We start from the raw sequence: 18,029 nt of genomic DNA, 5'->3' as shown, positions 1-18,029 counted from the left end.
AAACTATTTAAACAATTCATTCATCTGCACTCAAAAAACATTACTCAAACTTGTCTAGCACTGTATGCAGGTATCGGTTAATGATGCAGATTATCTGTCAATTTAACTCGAAACTTATGAACTCGTCCAAGAACTTTTTCTTGATCTAAACTTACCAAGAGTATCTTTAAAAAACATGAAAATTTCTTTGCATGCCACAGTATTCATCTGTCATTGCATTTTTCTTATAACCACCAAAGGCATGTGTTCTTTACCTTTAGTTCTCTTCTGTTTGTTTTCTGTGTGTTTAGATCCATGCTTTAATTGATATGTCAGTGATGTAACTCTCATGGATCTCTTTCTATATCAGACCATACAGAATCCTTAGTAATGTTTTTGTATGTATTAACGTTATTAATAAATTTTAATTCTCGTATGTCATTCAATATAATGATAACAACATAAACAACTAGCAAAATTAAAATTACATCTTGAAATTACAATATCATATGCACAGGCAGACTACATTCATTTACATATAATACAGTTACAAAAATAAATAAATTTTTTGTAAAATTTAAAATGTTTAAATACTTCTTATTGTAATTTGGTAATAATGATAGCTCTGAACAGAATGCGTTAGAAGGTTCAAAAAGTAAATTACCATAATTAGCATTGTAGGCATATTGATACACGTAAGCAAAGAAAGGTTTTTATTGTTTTAACTACAGGAATATTTAAAAATAATAATAATTACAAAATTTTTGGGTGGTGTTTCATCAGAAATTTATTGACATTTTGGTGTCACTCAGTGATGCCACTGATTATGCCCATTGAATTCAATTGACATTATTTGACATTCCTACTTGAAATTTATTATCTTAATAATAATTATGATAATTATTTCCCTGTTTAACTTATAAAACAACTCTCAGAGAACTATTTACAAAGACTGTCATTTTTATCATTTATAGTAGAATCGCGGTCATTTGGCCCTCCATATTATCTAGCCCAATCAGCCATTTTTACATAATGAAAAAATAGTGGAAATGAATAGTCGGTAGAAGCGTATAGATAAACAAACAAAGGTTTATTAATTACACACACAAAAAGGGGGAAATGATCGCCTGATTTAAACAGGCAAACAGCGGTCTTAACAAAATTAAGGATGACAATAACACTAGGATTACAACAGTAATTAATCGCGAGACTAAAACTAATACGCGATTAAACCTTAAAAAAACTATACAAACATTTACAAGATGGTAGATACCGTCGCCGTATTTCGTGGGACACGTAGTTACGAAATGAGATTCTTCTCGCTGGTTCTTGTCCTTTTTTTTTTCTTCCTGATCGGCTGCTCTGCTTCGAATCCTTTCTCTCGTATCTTCACCGCTCCAGATCCCCGATCCACGAAACAGAAGAATGAAAAAATGCCTCGACACGTGGAAGTCATCCCTTTATATCTCCCACCATCCGGGAGCTTTTTCTTTTCCTCCCACGTGACCCTCCAAATAGCCAATCAAAAACCACGGCACAGCAATGACGACAACAGACGGTACGGTACACAACAAAATGGCCGTGCGTTACATCTAAAACCCGATACAACAACATATACGCGACGCGACATAAACGAAAAAACAAACATATAAATAGAACAATCGAACAAAAAAAAAATACATAAATATATACATATATATTAATAGCGGTAGAAGTCGCGGTCATTTGGCCCTCCATATTATCTAGCCCAATCAGCCATTTTTACATAATGAAAAAATAAAACAAAAAAAGTATTATGTAAATAATAATAATGTGTAAAAAAGCAATTGCAAACATTTTCAACTTCTTGTTGGATTAGGGTGATTGGCCAAGAAAAACACAATAGAATTAGGCATAAGTGAGGATACAGTGAGGGACTGGGAAAAAATTGTCCAGAAATATAAATATAGTGTAAGTATCCATCATCTGGGAGTGGAATGAAGGGCTGAAAAATAATGAAAAAAGGTGAATATTTGAAAGTTGGAAATAGTGTTGCCACCTTTACAAAATCACTGACCCGGACGGCAGATCAGGTTTGTTTGAACAGAAGTTCCTGACAATGTCATTTTACAATGCGAAGAATAACGTACATGCTGGTTCTAATCACAGTTAAGGACTTGCATAGGCATAACATACATACAAAAAAAAAAAAAAGTCAAGAGGCAGGTTGTGCATCACACGTCAGCATAAACAGAGTAACATGGTGGAATAGCAGATGAGTTTCAGTGAGTGTGACGTCTTTCGTTGTTCAAATGGTGTAAATTTATAACAATATTTGCAAGAACTTTGTTTCATCTTAATTTCACAATTTCTATGAAATTCCCGGACAGTGAGTCAATCCCCGGACTGTCTGGGTGAAAACCGAACGTGTGGTAACACTAGTTGGAAAGGCATTATTTTTGGGCATGAACATGTAAGGGGTCTGGGTTTGCTAGTTTTGGAGCCAATGCTCAAAGACAAGGCTTTTCAATTTCATGAACGGATTGAAGGAAAAACTAGTGAATTTACTGCTAGTGAAAGATGGCTGGCTCAATAGAAAAACTGTTTGTAATTTGACAACTAATCATAAATAACGAATTCTTGTCAACAGATAAAAATTGGGATTTTAAGAAAGAACTTTTTAAATTGATGGACAAAGACAAATAGATTTTTCAATTATATTTATGTTTATTATTATCAGTATCTGTCCGGTTCTTGAGGGATTTGAGGCTTTTTACTTGTTATCTTCACTTTTGCATCATTTTTTAAGTTTAGCCGCTTTAACCATTAAGCACTTGTTTAGGGTCTGAGAAATGGAGTCCCAGAGGTTGGAAAGGTGTAAAAAAAATAGCTAATACTGTTTTATAAAACTAAAGTTAGGTATTATGAACTAGTATGTACCATACCAAGGTCAGTCTGTCAGCTATAGTGGTGAAAGTTTGAAGTGCCAGAAGGGGCTTGAAAGCCTAAGAACCCAGCCATGGGTGAATATGTCCCTGGGCCTAGCACTATTAAAAACATTTATGATAGCAAATATGGTTTATTAGACCATCCACAATACAATCATCTTGCACATGTTGATAAAAGGTATTTATTAATTTTTAAGTTAGTCCCTCTTGTAGGTTCTTCTCAATCTGTCACTGCTATAAATTATAATTAATAGTTAAATTGAATGAAATTAAAAGATAGGAACAAAATATGTTTAAAAGAACTTCAACTGAAAACATGGATAGCAGTTTCTTAAAAACTATTATTTCAGGTTTGATATATGCCAACTTTGAATGTTTTTATTCATAATTACTTTGAACTTCTAAATTAGTTAAGTTTATTTAATACCATAGGACAAATATTATAGATATGGGTTAATGTTACCTATGGTAGCAAACATGGCAGCTCATCTTTGAAACAGTGGGGACGCACGTTCTAACCTAACCTAACCTAACCTATTCTAATAATTTGGTTGGCAATAATTATGGTAATTTATTAGAATAGGTTAGGTTAGGTTAGAACGTGCGTCCTCACTGTTTCAGAGACAAGCCGCCATGTTTGCTACCATAAGTAACATTAACCTAGATATGTATATGTTTCAATCAAAAATTAATCAACTCGGTAGATTAAGCAATTTAAGTTATTTAAAAAATCATTTTATTCAACATTTAAAATTAAGTATAAAAATCAAAGCTGATGAATTATACTTTCTGCATATTCTATCTCTATTTCCTTTTACCAGCATGGAATTGTTCCTATTGTAATATCATTGGGTGCTTTTGTCATGTGACCACAACTTTTATTTACCTTTCTCCACTTTTATAGATCATTTACAAGCATTGAACCCATCATTAAGTTTTGCTGTCCAGCATGACACAAATGAAATTCCATTCCTTGATGACTTATCACTACATTCAGGTAATCATTTTGGAACTTCTATTTATCATAAAACAGCATCAACCTCATTACTCATTGAAATCATTTTTAAGTAAATAATATCAAAATCTTATCGGAATAAATGAAGAAACGACTGATAATTTCAAGAAACCAACTTTTATTAATTTAAAGAAGTGATTTTGGTTAAGATCTGATTATCCTCGGCTTACAAACTTAATATTTTATTTTAGAACGTTGTGATATAGAATATACGAAACAGAACACATTTAATTATTGCTCGGAATTTTAATTTTAAATGTTCATATGATTAATTTTGAATGTATTCTATTTTGTATATTCTATCGCACAATATTTTAAACTGTTAAACGTTAAGATTGTAAGCTAAGGTTTGACCTATTTTGACCAAAAACATTTCTTTTTAATTAATAAAAGCTGGTTTTCTGATATTAGCATCGTTTCTTGTTTTATTTACAAGGGTAGTGCCAAGTTTTGTAAACTTGTCATCGGAAATTTGGTCCATTATATTTTAGCTGACTGAATGTAAATATAAAAGCAGTTACATAAAATATTGTGCGTATTGTGTTGTCGAGATTAATTAATCTTAGCTTTTATCTTATTGACAGAAACTAAGGATCAAGAATTTCTATATGTTCATATTTTTTGCAAATTTTCCATTTTCCTTTAATTAATATGCATTTAACACTATTTTTTCTATTACTTTTTCTTCTTTGTTTCATGAGTATTCAGATTAAACGAAAAAAATTAGCAAAATAAATATATAAAATGTGCATTTATATATATATTCTGATAAATCTCATTTTATTGTCATTTATTTCTTTATCTTATTCATATTAAATGAATAAGATAAATATATTTAATATAAATATAAGATAAATATATAAAATTTATATATTTATATTTGTAAACTTTCTTTTTTAATTGTGTAAATTTTTCAATAAACCATTTTTAAAAATAATAATTAAATTTAAAATCATTTAATCTAGTAAAAATGTTGAATCCAGAATTTTTCTTTTAAAAAGAAATTATAATAGCTCAATATATAAAATTACATAGAAGTAATTTTCTCTGAGGATTTTGTATTTTCCAAGAGAGATTGTTTCCAGCCACTCTCCTGGATTCAATATTGACTTTAGTCATCTTTGATTTACAATATTCAGTTAAAGTGAGAAAAGGTGTAATAATTTCTCACGTTAAGAAAGTTTTTTCTTCTACGTATCTGTAAGTGAATGCTTTTCAAGTTCAAATTAGATAATACTGTAATCTAATGTATATACAGGTAACCCCCCCCCCCGTATAACACGGCACTTCTATAGCACGGATTCACTCTAACACGGTTTGAGAATTGGATAAAACCCTTGTACAACGTGAAATGTAATAAAGTTCGCTTTTAATAGTTGGATTATTATATTGGATTTTAATATTGGATTTTATTAGTTATATTGGATTTTAATAGTTTTTATCTAATTTGAAATTAGGGAAATCCCTGTACAACAGTTTAATAAACGTGATAAAGCTTTTAAGTACGAAAGATACCTCATTCGACATTTTTCGTTCCAGCGCATATGTACTATCAGATTTCCTGCATAATTTTCGTGAACTATTAGTACTTAAGTACAGTATGTAAATTTTCTTTTCCCGCCTTCTGTCGATACACATGGTCCTTCTCGAAACTCGTTTCAGTGTTGCCAGATCTCGATGCTTCTGCTTCTGGTGTTGTTTAATTTATATTAATGTGTATCACTTCTTAAGAAAATTTTAATAAAGATATTTATCTTAATTATGAAAATATAAAGCATGCTTTTTAATTTTTGGAACCTAACCCCCCTTTTTGTACTAGTTCTTTGTTTCGTATAACACGGATTCGCATAACATGGCAATTTTTTGGAACAACCCCCCGTGTTATACAGGGGTTACCAATGATTAGAACATACTTAAATGTTCTAATCATTACTGAATACTTATCCTGTCTTCTAATGACATGCTTAATTGTCGTTTGAACAATTAGTTTTAATCAGGTCATATCAAAACGTTACTGTAGAATGATATTGCAATATGACATAATTCTTTCAAACCAAATTTGTTGTTGTTTTCTTTTACCTAAAGATATTGTATAAATTAAATTCATTAATGATTAAGGACTTTCTAATTACAGATAAATCATTGTCTTATCTATTGATCATTCAATCTAATAACTAATTACCAGAAGAGTCCAAAATACATTAAATTTATCTGAGGTCACACAATCAAATCCTTTCATTTTGATATCTGATTAATTTTTAGGAATTTTTGAGTTTTAATTGAAAGGAATCGTGGCTGAATGGCACAAGCAGGAAAAAGTTTATTTATGCAGATAAGAAGTATATTTGGCATGAAGGATGACTCATTATTCCATTTTAAATCTCATTTATTGAGAGAGAGATGTTTTATACCACTTAGCATATTTAAATATTACAATCAAGACAAAGTCCATAAATAAATCAGCCTGTCAATACAAAGAGAATTTCTTGGGAAGAAGGTTCTAGATCCAAGTTGATTACCAGAGTTGGGAGAACTAAAGTCAGGCACATTAGAGATGTACAGTACACATGAGCCTTGACATTGTCACCAGCGAAGTAAAGAGAGTTATTGGTAAACAGAGAATACAGTGGACTGGACAGGAATTAACCAAAAGAACACATTGCAGGCTTCAACTTTCTGTAACGATACAAAAAATAAGATACCCATGATCTTGAGTCACAGGTTTTTATAGGTTGGTCTTTTGATCTTACATTTTGATTGGATTGTGAAGATAAAGGTTAAAAAACAATCGGTCCTTCATCCGTTTCTAGGTTGAATTAGAGACCATCTCAAGATATAGGAGAAAGCCAGCATCAACAACTAACTCGATATCAGATTTGATCCCAATTGAAGTGTTTATTGATCTTATGACCCTCGTTGTTTTAAATCATATAATGTGTTTACTTCTCATTGACAGTTATTTGTTAGATTTGAATGTTGTTCATAAATGGTCAGAAACAAACAAACATGTTCCTGTTACTATAATGGCAAGCTTTGAACAATTCAGTTAAAATATACAGGAAATTATCATTAATTCAAACTCAGATAGTTCGAAATCCCATTAGTTTGTAACTGTACTTTTGTTCCAGCCAGGGATATGGAGATTTACATGTTAAGGAATTCAATTAGTTCGAAATATGGCTACTTCAAAATTCAAAGTGAAAATTTTGTCTGAACTATATGTTAACTTGTTTTTTTAGATCAAAGTGCCTCCACACTGTAAGAGAACAATAGACCAAGAACAACTATAATCTGGTCAATATGGCTTTGCTTTTAAAGTAACACATTTTCAGATGTCACCTTACACAAGGACTACCCTTTTTTTTCTCTTATCTCATAAAATATGGCTGGTTTTCAGAATTGTTAGATTAGATTATACAAGTAGCAGATTGAGATATTTGTAGGCTCTAGCTACTACATTTGGATGACTTACTACTTTTTGGGCCATTTTTAAAATAATTTTGGCTACATTTTGAGGAATTCTGCTTTACTTTTTATAAAACCTATCTGGCAACTTGTAAAGTTCTCACCAGACATGTGTTATTTACCATCATATTTATATTCTTATTATTAATTAAAGAAAATAGCATTCTGTATAATTAGTCATATTTCGTTTGCTTAATAAATTATATCAATTACATGTCATTTGGCATACTGTACAGAATTTGATAATTCAAAGTTGGGATTATCTTGTCCCTTGAATTTTGAACTAACGAGGATTTATTGTACATTCTTTTACAAAAATTTAAGAAAGGGATATTAAGATGAATGTTTGGACATTCCTACCACCAGGATTTTGTTTTTAAAATGTTGTATTACATACAATCATTTTGGAATACTTGTCAGATAGGAAGGGAAAGTTTGCTTGTCCCTCCTAAGAAAATGAGTTTTTCAAATGTTCACCACACAACAATTGTTTTGACCTTTCTCGCTCTCGTTTTCGTGTTACATGTTAAAGGTTTCACATTACAAAATCCAAATTATGTAATTTGTTACTAAATTTATTCCTTACTTATATAGATTATGTAATTTTTAATGTCTTTTTTTGGTATTTGTATTTTATTTACTTTCAATCATTTACTTATCTAGCTTACCTTCACACACAGAATTCTCTTCCCCTATTATTAAATGACGATTTGTCTGTTTCTACAGATAGTGTACTTGCTGAACACGTGCCTAAACCTTCATACTATTATAAATGACTTTTACAATTCTTATAATATAACAGAGACAAGACAACTAAATAACACTTCTATTGCTTTTAAATTCTTCTGTTAATGTCTTATTAATTTAACTGTGGAGTTAACAAATATAATAAACTATAACTGCTGACTTAGTAATTTATACTTGTAAGTATTAAATGAAAAATTTAGTAAAATGTATAATGATTCATATTAAATTTTAATTTGGGCAACCCCTTTACATCAGATCTGGTTATGCTATTGAAAGAAACTGAGGAATCAGAGCAGAAAAAAATTAGGAAATGATAATACTCTGGAAGTTCTAGATACTTGTGTGTCTATAATGTTATGACCAAAACTTATTAAAATGAACGTAAACTACAATATTCAAATTGTTTTTATAAAATAGTTCAAAATTTTGCTTACAATTCTAAGCAGTTTTGCAGTTTTATCCCCAACTTCTGTAAAAATAAACACACTAGATTTAAAACTGTTCCTGATGAAGATATTTAATCCACTTATAACAAATTTTAAAAAATATATATGTATACAGCAGAACCTCACTTAATGAGCATAATTCATTCCAGAATCTTACTCGTTAAGCAAAACAATTTTTTCCCATATAAATTAACGTAAAATACGATAATGCATTCCACGCCGAAAAAAATATTCAAATATTTTATGTATAACATTTATTCAAAGAAAATTATTAAGGACTGTGAATCGTTGTCATCTTTTCTTATACCACAGAATGAACCAACCACGAATGCAAATTCAATTTGCAGAAAATAAAAAAATATCACAGATAATGTCTGATAAACGTGCCAAAGAATATGCCAAATTCTCGGGCTATGTAAAGGCTATAATTAAATATTAGAAATTAAATAATTTGACTAGAGATTGGCAGTTATGCTACCATCTTGTATTAAATATATTCAATTAATAAGAAATGTTTCATGCCAACAGTTTATGTAAATAAAACAAAAATTCTGTTTTTGCATTAAAATTCAGTTAAAATCAGAAGATTTTCAGATAACTTTAAATGTAATGAGCAATTATTTATTGCGACATCATTACAATACCAGGCTGCAATTTTTAATCATCTTTTAATTTGAAAAAATCCTGTGATTTCTGGTTCAGACTGGAAGTTTCTGTTAATTGGAGTCTCTAGCCAGTAACTTTCCATATCTGGTCCGCATTTTAGTGGTCTTGCCTCTGTACATCATACTTCTCCTGATAACAATTGAGTCATGCTTGTCATCTATCTAACTCCATACTGGAGAAAATTTTGAATTGATAACCCATGACTTCCAGTCTAGACCAGAAGTTTATGTATAGTTATTTGAGGGCCTCTGTCCCATCAGTTTTCCATATCTAGTCTTGATTTTCAATTATCTAACTCTGTTCTTGAGATTAACTAAGGACAAATTATTATGAATTTATCATCTTTATAATGAATAGATGATAAATTCATAATAGATACAGAGCATTCTTGTTTTTCAATTTGATATAAGTTTGTTACAAGTATTCCTCAAAAAGATTTAGATATAATAAATAAACTTATTTGAAAACAAGATTCTAATTGAATCTTAATAGTTGAAAATAGATATAAAGTACAATCTTGGTAATCTGGCCATTTGCTAGTTTGATAAGTCCAGTATCTTGGGTATTGCCAAGTTGTAGACAAGCTTTCCAGTAGTTCAGTTTACACTAAAAATGGCATGATATCGAGCCCAAGTTTGAACACTCAAACTTGGCCCAGTATAAAAGATTGTTAGGCTTGTCATCTTAGGCTGTGGAAAAAAGGACGATATCTTATAACACAGTAATGTACAAATACAAAAATTTTCTACCAAAAATACTGTATAGATCATTTCTTATATTTTAACCGGGCATACGTGATAATCGGTCAAGGGTCTGAAGTTTTATAAAGTTTGAGAGTCCTCTTTGGTAACACACTGTGATCTTGTCACAGATTCATCAAACAATTGTTCCATTCACTAAATAATAAATAGATTGGTCTTTGCTACTGCACTTTTTACAGTTTGGCCAAAATTCATGAAATGAGCTGTACTTCCCTAAAATTTAGTGGAACTCCACCAACTTGACGACACTGATTACTAATTACTCAGATGACAAAACAGCAAAAGACAAATGAAAATTATTTTATTTTAAATTATTGAAATTTATTTTATTAAAAGGATTAGAGATTAATTTGAGAATTCTAAAATACAGTGACATATGATTACTCTCCTTTCATATCTTCTTCCATTTCTATATGTTTTTGATGAATACAATATATTAATATTATGCAAATAAACAAATGTTTCTCAATGATTAACTATTAAATTAATCTTTCTTCTATAATTCTACAATCTCCTTAATCCAACATTTTTGTCAGATTACCAAGATTTACTGTATATGTAAGTAAAAAGATAAATACATTTAAAATATTGTTTAAAATATTCAACACTGAAAAGAAATTTGAATCCGAAATGTAAAGTAACACTAAGTTATACTTTATCCATATAATATAGATTATTATTATTTTAATAAATTAACTAATAAAAGTGTTAAAATTGTATTTAAATAACCTTTGTTTTTAAATACATCAGTTTAAACATTTCTTTCCTGTGTGATATTAACTTATATTCAAATCAAATACAATAATTGTTCAATTATACGAGCGCTAAGGTGGCTTTTCTTTTTTGCTAGACTTATTATACCATCAATAAACAGGAGGACAAGCTTTAGAAAAACTTTTTATTTCTTTGAGTATGCATTTTGGACAGTTATGTCTCTTTTCAACTCTTGTGTTACAACTACACAGGGAAAATTACATACAGGTTAGCGTAATGTATACAAGTTAGCATAAATTTATTGTAATGTTACAAAATTACATGGACTATGAGAAATGCAGGAGTTGTGACATTAGATAAAATAAGTCTAGCGAAAAAGAAAAGCCACCTTAGCGCTCGTATAATTGAACACAAGACTAGACAAGAAGCGTACCGCACAATACAATTATTGTATTTTGTAATCTGTTAATAATAAATTTTGCATTATTTTTGTATAATGCATATTATTATTTCAAATTACTTACTGACTAGATTCATCTCTCTTTTTAATACTACAAGGTTACTTACACTTTTGCAATATGGTAGGCAACACTATACGAGGTAGAAAGTGACTTGGCTAGAACAGACTGTTTAGAAAAGTTTGATTTGTTTACATTTTAAATTGAGAAAAATTCTGGATTTACTGGATTTATCAAACTTCTATGAACAGTGTGTAAATGACATTTCATTTATTTGGAAGCATATTTTTAGCTATGAACATAGTGAAACATATAACCCACTTAAAATATTTTTCATTGTCTTTAATAACACATATGAAATCTAAATTCAAACAATGTCACAATTCTAGGCTACAATTTTTAATCGTATTTTTTAATTTATTTAATTTAAAATATATGCTCTCCTCCTTCAAATTAGTAGTGTCTTGCCCTTGTGTACATCATACTTTTCCTTTAGCAATTGAGTTGTGCCAGTTATCTAACTTCTTTCAGGGGAAATTTTTACCCCTAGTCTTTCCATATTTGGTTTTGGCTTTCATCTATCTAACTCTGTTCTCAAGATTAAGGAAGGACAGACTGATAGACAACAGTGTGAATGTATAGGTCTACAATTTTTTCAAATTGCAGCCCAACAACTATTAACTTTTGTGTTTGTTACCGCTTTTCCTTACTATTATTATCGATAGTTTTTATTTTTTGTATCTATTTTAAAATCTAGTTTTAAAACAAAATAGACATAAACCAGAATTATAAATTATACATTCATATGAAGTCCAATAACTGTCACCTATATCACAGGTTTATGAAAAACATGTTTGATTGCATTTAATCCATATATTTGTTTGTGTTGTGAATCAGTTATTGATTCAGTGTAAGAATGATTTTTCTATACACTAAATCAAATACAGGGTGTCCAAAAAAGATTTATGTTGTTATAAAATTTCATTTTAAAAAAGAGAAGCAGTTTATCAGGATGTGATTTGTGATAGAAGAAAGATTAACTGAAAGTTTTTTTTAACACAAAAATTAATACAAAAGTTAAATAAACCAAAAAAACCTTCAAAAAATACCAGCACAGAAATATAATTAAAATAAATAGGTTGTGACAAATGTTTTCGATCCAAGTGGGATCTGCACCGGGTCAAAAATGTTCGAAAGAATTAGAATGCAGGAGCAATTCAAAAGCCGATGTTGTTTTGATTACATTCAATGGACCTCAACATGTCCCCTTTAGTCACATGAAGAATGTCCAATAGATAACTAATTTGTTGCCAAGTGTTGTTTTAGCACAGTTCTTGTGTAACAATGGAGTTTGCAAAGATTATCAATTTGGCATAACTAAAGGAGTGCATGTTGAGGTTTGTTGAATGTACGCAAAATAATTTCAGCTTTTGTATTACTTTTTGTAATAAAAACTTTTCAAGTTTAATTAATCTTCCTTTATCACAAACTGTATTTTGATAGACCACAAATACACGTCAAACGAAACCCGATATCCAAAGCCATTAAACCAACCACTGCCAGAAATAATCAGGCTAAATTTTGGAAAATTTTCCAAAATTTAGCCCGATTATTTACGGCAGTGGTTGGTGTATTGATAGACCACTTCATTTTTATTTTTAATGAAATTTTATAATAATGTAGATCTTTCTCACACACGCTATATTTATAAATTATACTAGATATTGTGTGTAGGTTGTAGTTTTTAACACTTCTATGATGTAACTTTGCACTTTCTCAATAGCCCTTAATTTGAGAACAATTGCTATAGAGGAATGGTTAACAGAGCTAATTATCATTCAGACTAATAAGTGATTTTTCTTTGATAAGATACATCTTGTTTCACTATTGTAAAAAGTAACTGTACATATCCTTACTGGTTAATAGATTATAATCTTGAAAGTATTTTAAGGCACTTTTGAAATTATTTAGAGCTAAATAAAAATATGATATGTCAGGAAAGATGGTTTAAATATATATTGAAGAACTATAAAATTTATTTATTTACATATTTATAATCATATTTACCTAAACTTAAACACTATTAATACACATGTCATCATCTTACTTGAAACTTTAGTTAAAGCTATAATTTGCTAGATATTTTATAATTAAATGAGAAGTATATGTAAATTTGTAAGAAAAAAAAAATTATAAAAAAAGTGTTTCAATATAAAAGAATCTGGCTTTATTGCAAATTAAAATATATTTTGTTTTTTAAAAAAAATAAAATTTTTTAATCATATCCTTCCTTATGTTTTTCTTGAAGAAAGCATGTTAAATTTCAAATGTGCTTTAATATATAATATTTAGGTAATATTTATTTATTTAAATATTAGATATTAAAATAAGTTGTAGTACAGTATTATAATACAGATTTTGAAATCTTTCTAGCACCCGGAGCAGATGATCCAATGATGAGGCAAGATTTTGCAAAGGATCTTGGTTCGGCCATGGTTAGCATGTCTGGTTCGTTTGATTCAGAACTGTTCACTCCCGACGATGCTCTCCGTGCAGGTCTCGACCCCATTGATTTCGATGGACTACAGATTCTCACAGATCCAGACATACCAGTCATTAGTGATCCTGCAACAGAGGAAACTTTTCGTTTAGATCGATCATAGTTGATATGATCCCCTTGATAAATAAGGGGCAAAACTTTAGTGAACTGTTTCATATTACATATAGTCATCATATTGTGGATGGTTATAAAAGTATTTGGGTGCTGTATGTTGCTTATTGATATCATCATGACTTCTTTTCCATTCTTTAAAAGTATTTTTTGTGGTGGTTTTCAATTTACCAAAACCATTGTGAAAAGACAAGAACTCTGCAATAAAAGCAAAGAGTCATTTTACATTTATTAAAAACTAGTGAGTGTTTCTGTTCACTTGTATATGTGTGGAACCTCTTGAAACAAGCTCAGAATTATTTCTCTTAAGACTACCTAAGGACTTGGTTTAGGAGTACATTATGTGGAATATATATATATAGACTCCCAAATTTCTTGATTGTGTACATATCTATATCAGCCATAAATTCTATAGCTTGCTCTGAATATCAGAACATGAAGATGTGTTGCAGTATTAAGAATTCAAGAAAGAAAAAAAAAAAGAATGAAGCTCTTATCTGTACAAATAACATGACCAAAGCAGGAGCTTCAGATTTCATAAATAATAAATTCATTCTGTAAATTACTTGCATATGCCATCTTATCTCAAGTTGATTTATCAATTGCATATGCATATTATAAAATGGAATATTCAAACTCATTGGAAACTGGTCTTTAGGGTCCAAAACACTATTTAAAAAAAATTAATTGTAAAAAATTTTTTGTCATAAAAATTGTTAATCGCTACAAAAACATTTTACACGTTTACGAAATTCGCTTATTATTAATAATTTAAACCTAACATTATATTAAAAATATAAAATTTATAAGGAACAGAAATCATAAAATGCCATTATTGTAATATTATTTATTTTCTTGTACATTTGTAAGAATATTATATAATCACAAATAATTGTATAAAGTATATTTAAAAATTTAGCATCGGTCAGTTTGTTTTGGACCATAAAGGCTTTCGACTGGAATGAACTATCATCGTTAATGTAGTTCTACATTTTATTAATCTTTTATTATAATGTTCAGTCAAATTCCAAATCTCTACATGCATAAGATAAGCTTGTCTTTAATGGACATTCAGTCCATTTTAAACTTAAAAAAGCTTATGTGATGTGTACAGCCATTTGAAAATACATTTTTATTCATGTCATTTACTGTGCATCTCTCATAGTTGTATATCTCTTGTTCTTTACAGTTTAGATAATTAATCGACTTCTTTGGTGATATTAATTCTCCCATGTTAACTGTGGCACAGAACCAATTTAAGATCAAAACGGTTTGGTTTTGGCTAATTTGGCTCTGCACTATGTCTTTATAAATAAATATAAATCGATGTGGACGATTTTAATACTTTTCTCAATTCCTCTCATTTTATTACAAATTCACTGTTTCTTGTTAATAAAAAAAAATCAAATGTGAAACAAAATGTAAAATAAAAATACTTGAAATTTGTTCATTTATAAAATTTAAAGCAATGTTATTCATGGATATAGTGCAGAGTAATAATTGTTAATTCCATAAAATTTGTATACTATTTAGTGCAATTAGAAAAAAAAAACCATTGTTGTAAACTTTCCCCTTCACATCATTAAAAAAAATATGTGCAATAAAACTAATTTGATTAAAAGCATGAGATATACAGAATGAAAGAGATATACCATATTAAATTTTATTTTAGAGTATAATTTGTTTTATTTCACAAAGTAGATACCTCATTGCTCATAAAAAGTATATATATATATTATATATATATAATCAGTTGTTTTTATATATTGTATCTGAGTTGTAGATTTTAGAGGCCTGTTGAACAAATGAATTTAAATACATTTATTGAAACTTGTAAAATAAAGAAAAAGCGTTGAAAAATCGAATCAAGTTATGAAATAAAAGCAGAATATTTTTATTTTACATCTTGATTAAATATCTATTTCCATGCAGACGGATTTTTAGATCACGTAAAACTTTTTACGAAATCTGTCGAAAAAATGTATCGAAAAAGTTTTACTATAATTCCGACTGCATGTAAATATTGTATATTTATTCAAAATAAAACTTCTTAATAACATTAAATAATATGATTTTTCTAGTACGATATGACTCCGGAAAGCATTTTATTGTTTTATGTCATTGGAATTGCTTAGAAAATTAAATCGATCGTATTTAATTTGCGAACGGAATTAACTTTTTATTTAAACGAGTCGGTGTTTTCGCCAAATTGTTTGCCAAACATCCATGTACAAATTATGTGTGGTCGTTAAGTAAGTTATTGATTTAACTTTTTTACAATGCAGACGCATGCATTTAATTTATTGGAATATCAAAAAATTCAATAGAAAAACTTTTGTGAGCTGTTTTGATGTTCGAGATTCATAGCTGTACTGTGTTATTTGACAACACGGGATTTCGGCTATAGTTTTATAAAATTAAATTGAACTTAAATAGCTAGTTAATTTTAGTGTTGTTTCTATCTATGCATATTATATACAATTTTTATAATAAAAAAAAATTAATAAATAATTGAGAAATGTTACGATGATTAGAAATCTGTACATTTAACAATGTTAACTCTTGTTCCATATTGAATAGTTGATAAATAATGCAGAACAGGAAAATTAAATCATTGACTTACTGTAAATATTGGTAAATGTATAGTTATTATATATCATAATGTACATTTTACACGGTATCCTTATTAAATGTAATTTCAAGATATTTATAGGTGTTAATAATCAAAGAAGATCGTGACGATAAACTGCTTTTAAAGCGGTAGGTCGTCATAGTTGTAAAGAACAGACTTTGTGTAAATGGATGTTTGGAATAATGAAGGCAAATTTTATACAAATTTGGGCATTTTAAGACTATATATTTCCACTTTCTTCCTTGTACATAAATCTGTCATAATAAATGTTTTTAAATTCCACTAAATTTATACTTCCAGTGTTGTTATACGATTGTTAAAAATTAACAAAATATCATTGTTTGAAATTTTTTCTTATTATAAATATGATGTAATTAAAAAATAACCTAATACAGTTCTAAATTTCACTTTAATTTGGAAGTGATGTGTAGGGGAAAATTTTAATGCTTCTGATGTAAGGATTGTGTATGTATGTTATTTAAAGTAACTTGTTGGCTTGTTTTTGGAATGTTGTCTACTTTGTGAAGTCTATAATAAAATTTATTCATTCAGTAATGGGTCTTATGTATATTCTTAATCCTAATGAGATTTTACCAATAACATACTTATTTTACAAAACAAAAATTATAAATGTATGTATTTATAATAAATCTATAAACTATAATTGAAATTTGAAATAAATTATTTAAAAAACTACTTTTTTGGGCTGCAATCTGAAAAAATTGTAGACCTATAACTTTTCACTGTCTTTCCTTAATCTCGAGAATGGAGTTATATAGATGAAAGACAAGACCGGGTATGGAAATCTTAGGGGCAGGAGCTTCAATTAACTAATATGAACTTCCAATGCAAACCAGAAGTCGTGTTATTTCATTTCAAAAATTTCTCCCTGAAAGGTGTTCGATAGATGACCGGCACAACTCTATCGTTAAAGGAAAAGTATGATGTACAGAAGCAAGCCATTACTAATTTGAAGTGGAGAACGTATATTTTAAATTAAAAATATGATTAAAAATTGCACCATTTTATGATAAATTATTTTTAATATTGTAGTTAAATTAAATTTAATTAAATCCTGAGTGTGCCACTGTTATGTAGAGGTTATGTAATCCTCAATCTTGAGTCCAGGAGTCTTGAAAGGTCTTAAGTGATAAGTGAGGATGTAGTCAAAGTACTTTTGACTATGTTCTTACATATCATTTATGTGCACCCTGTGAAAAATTACTACAGAAGTCCAATTTCTAAAAGCTGGAAGACATCAAGATTCTTCCTTTTTGAGTATTGGTGAACAAGCTTATCCAAGCAAAGGTCAGCACTTTTACAAGTGAGGTGCGGAAAGTCTCCTCAGTTTGAGCTGCAACGGCAACAAAAAGTCGAGGAAGAAAGTTTAAGATGGCACAGTTGTTTATGAAAGTGAGCAAAATTAGTCACAATGCCAACCAAAAAGCAAACATGATTATTGCTATAAGTTAGAAAGTCAATAGTCCACACAGAACAAGCAAGACAAAAATGTTATTCTGCTTAGTCCAGGAGTTGTCCTCCACTGCT

At 29.2% G+C, this 18,029-nt stretch overlaps 1 protein-coding gene across 4 annotated transcripts in view; it reads left to right on the top strand.

Moving 5' to 3' along the window:
- Positions 1-17,036, top strand: part of Crtc (CREB-regulated transcription coactivator) — a 174,503-nt gene extending 157,467 nt beyond the window's left edge. For 3 of the 4 annotated variants that reach the window (XM_067267558.1, XM_067267559.1, XM_067267557.1), the window contains exons 13-14: positions 3,811-3,903; positions 13,612-17,036. In XM_067267558.1, the coding sequence (XP_067123659.1) occupies positions 3,811-3,903; positions 13,612-13,841 (323 nt within the window). In that variant the 3' untranslated portion in view covers positions 13,842-17,036. The remainder of the gene's footprint in view (positions 1-3,810; positions 3,904-13,611) is intronic. The other variant, XM_067267560.1, reaches the window with a different exon arrangement.
- The last annotated feature ends 993 nt before the right edge of the window (positions 17,037-18,029 follow it).

This window comes from Centruroides vittatus, unplaced genomic scaffold, assembly GCF_030686945.1.
Source record: "Centruroides vittatus isolate TY-2023 unplaced genomic scaffold, ASM3068694v2 contig_3060, whole genome shotgun sequence".
NCBI lineage: Eukaryota > Metazoa > Arthropoda > Arachnida > Scorpiones > Buthidae > Centruroides > Centruroides vittatus.
Note: the sequence above shows the minus strand (reverse complement) of the source record. Positions and strands in the feature narration are given on the sequence as shown.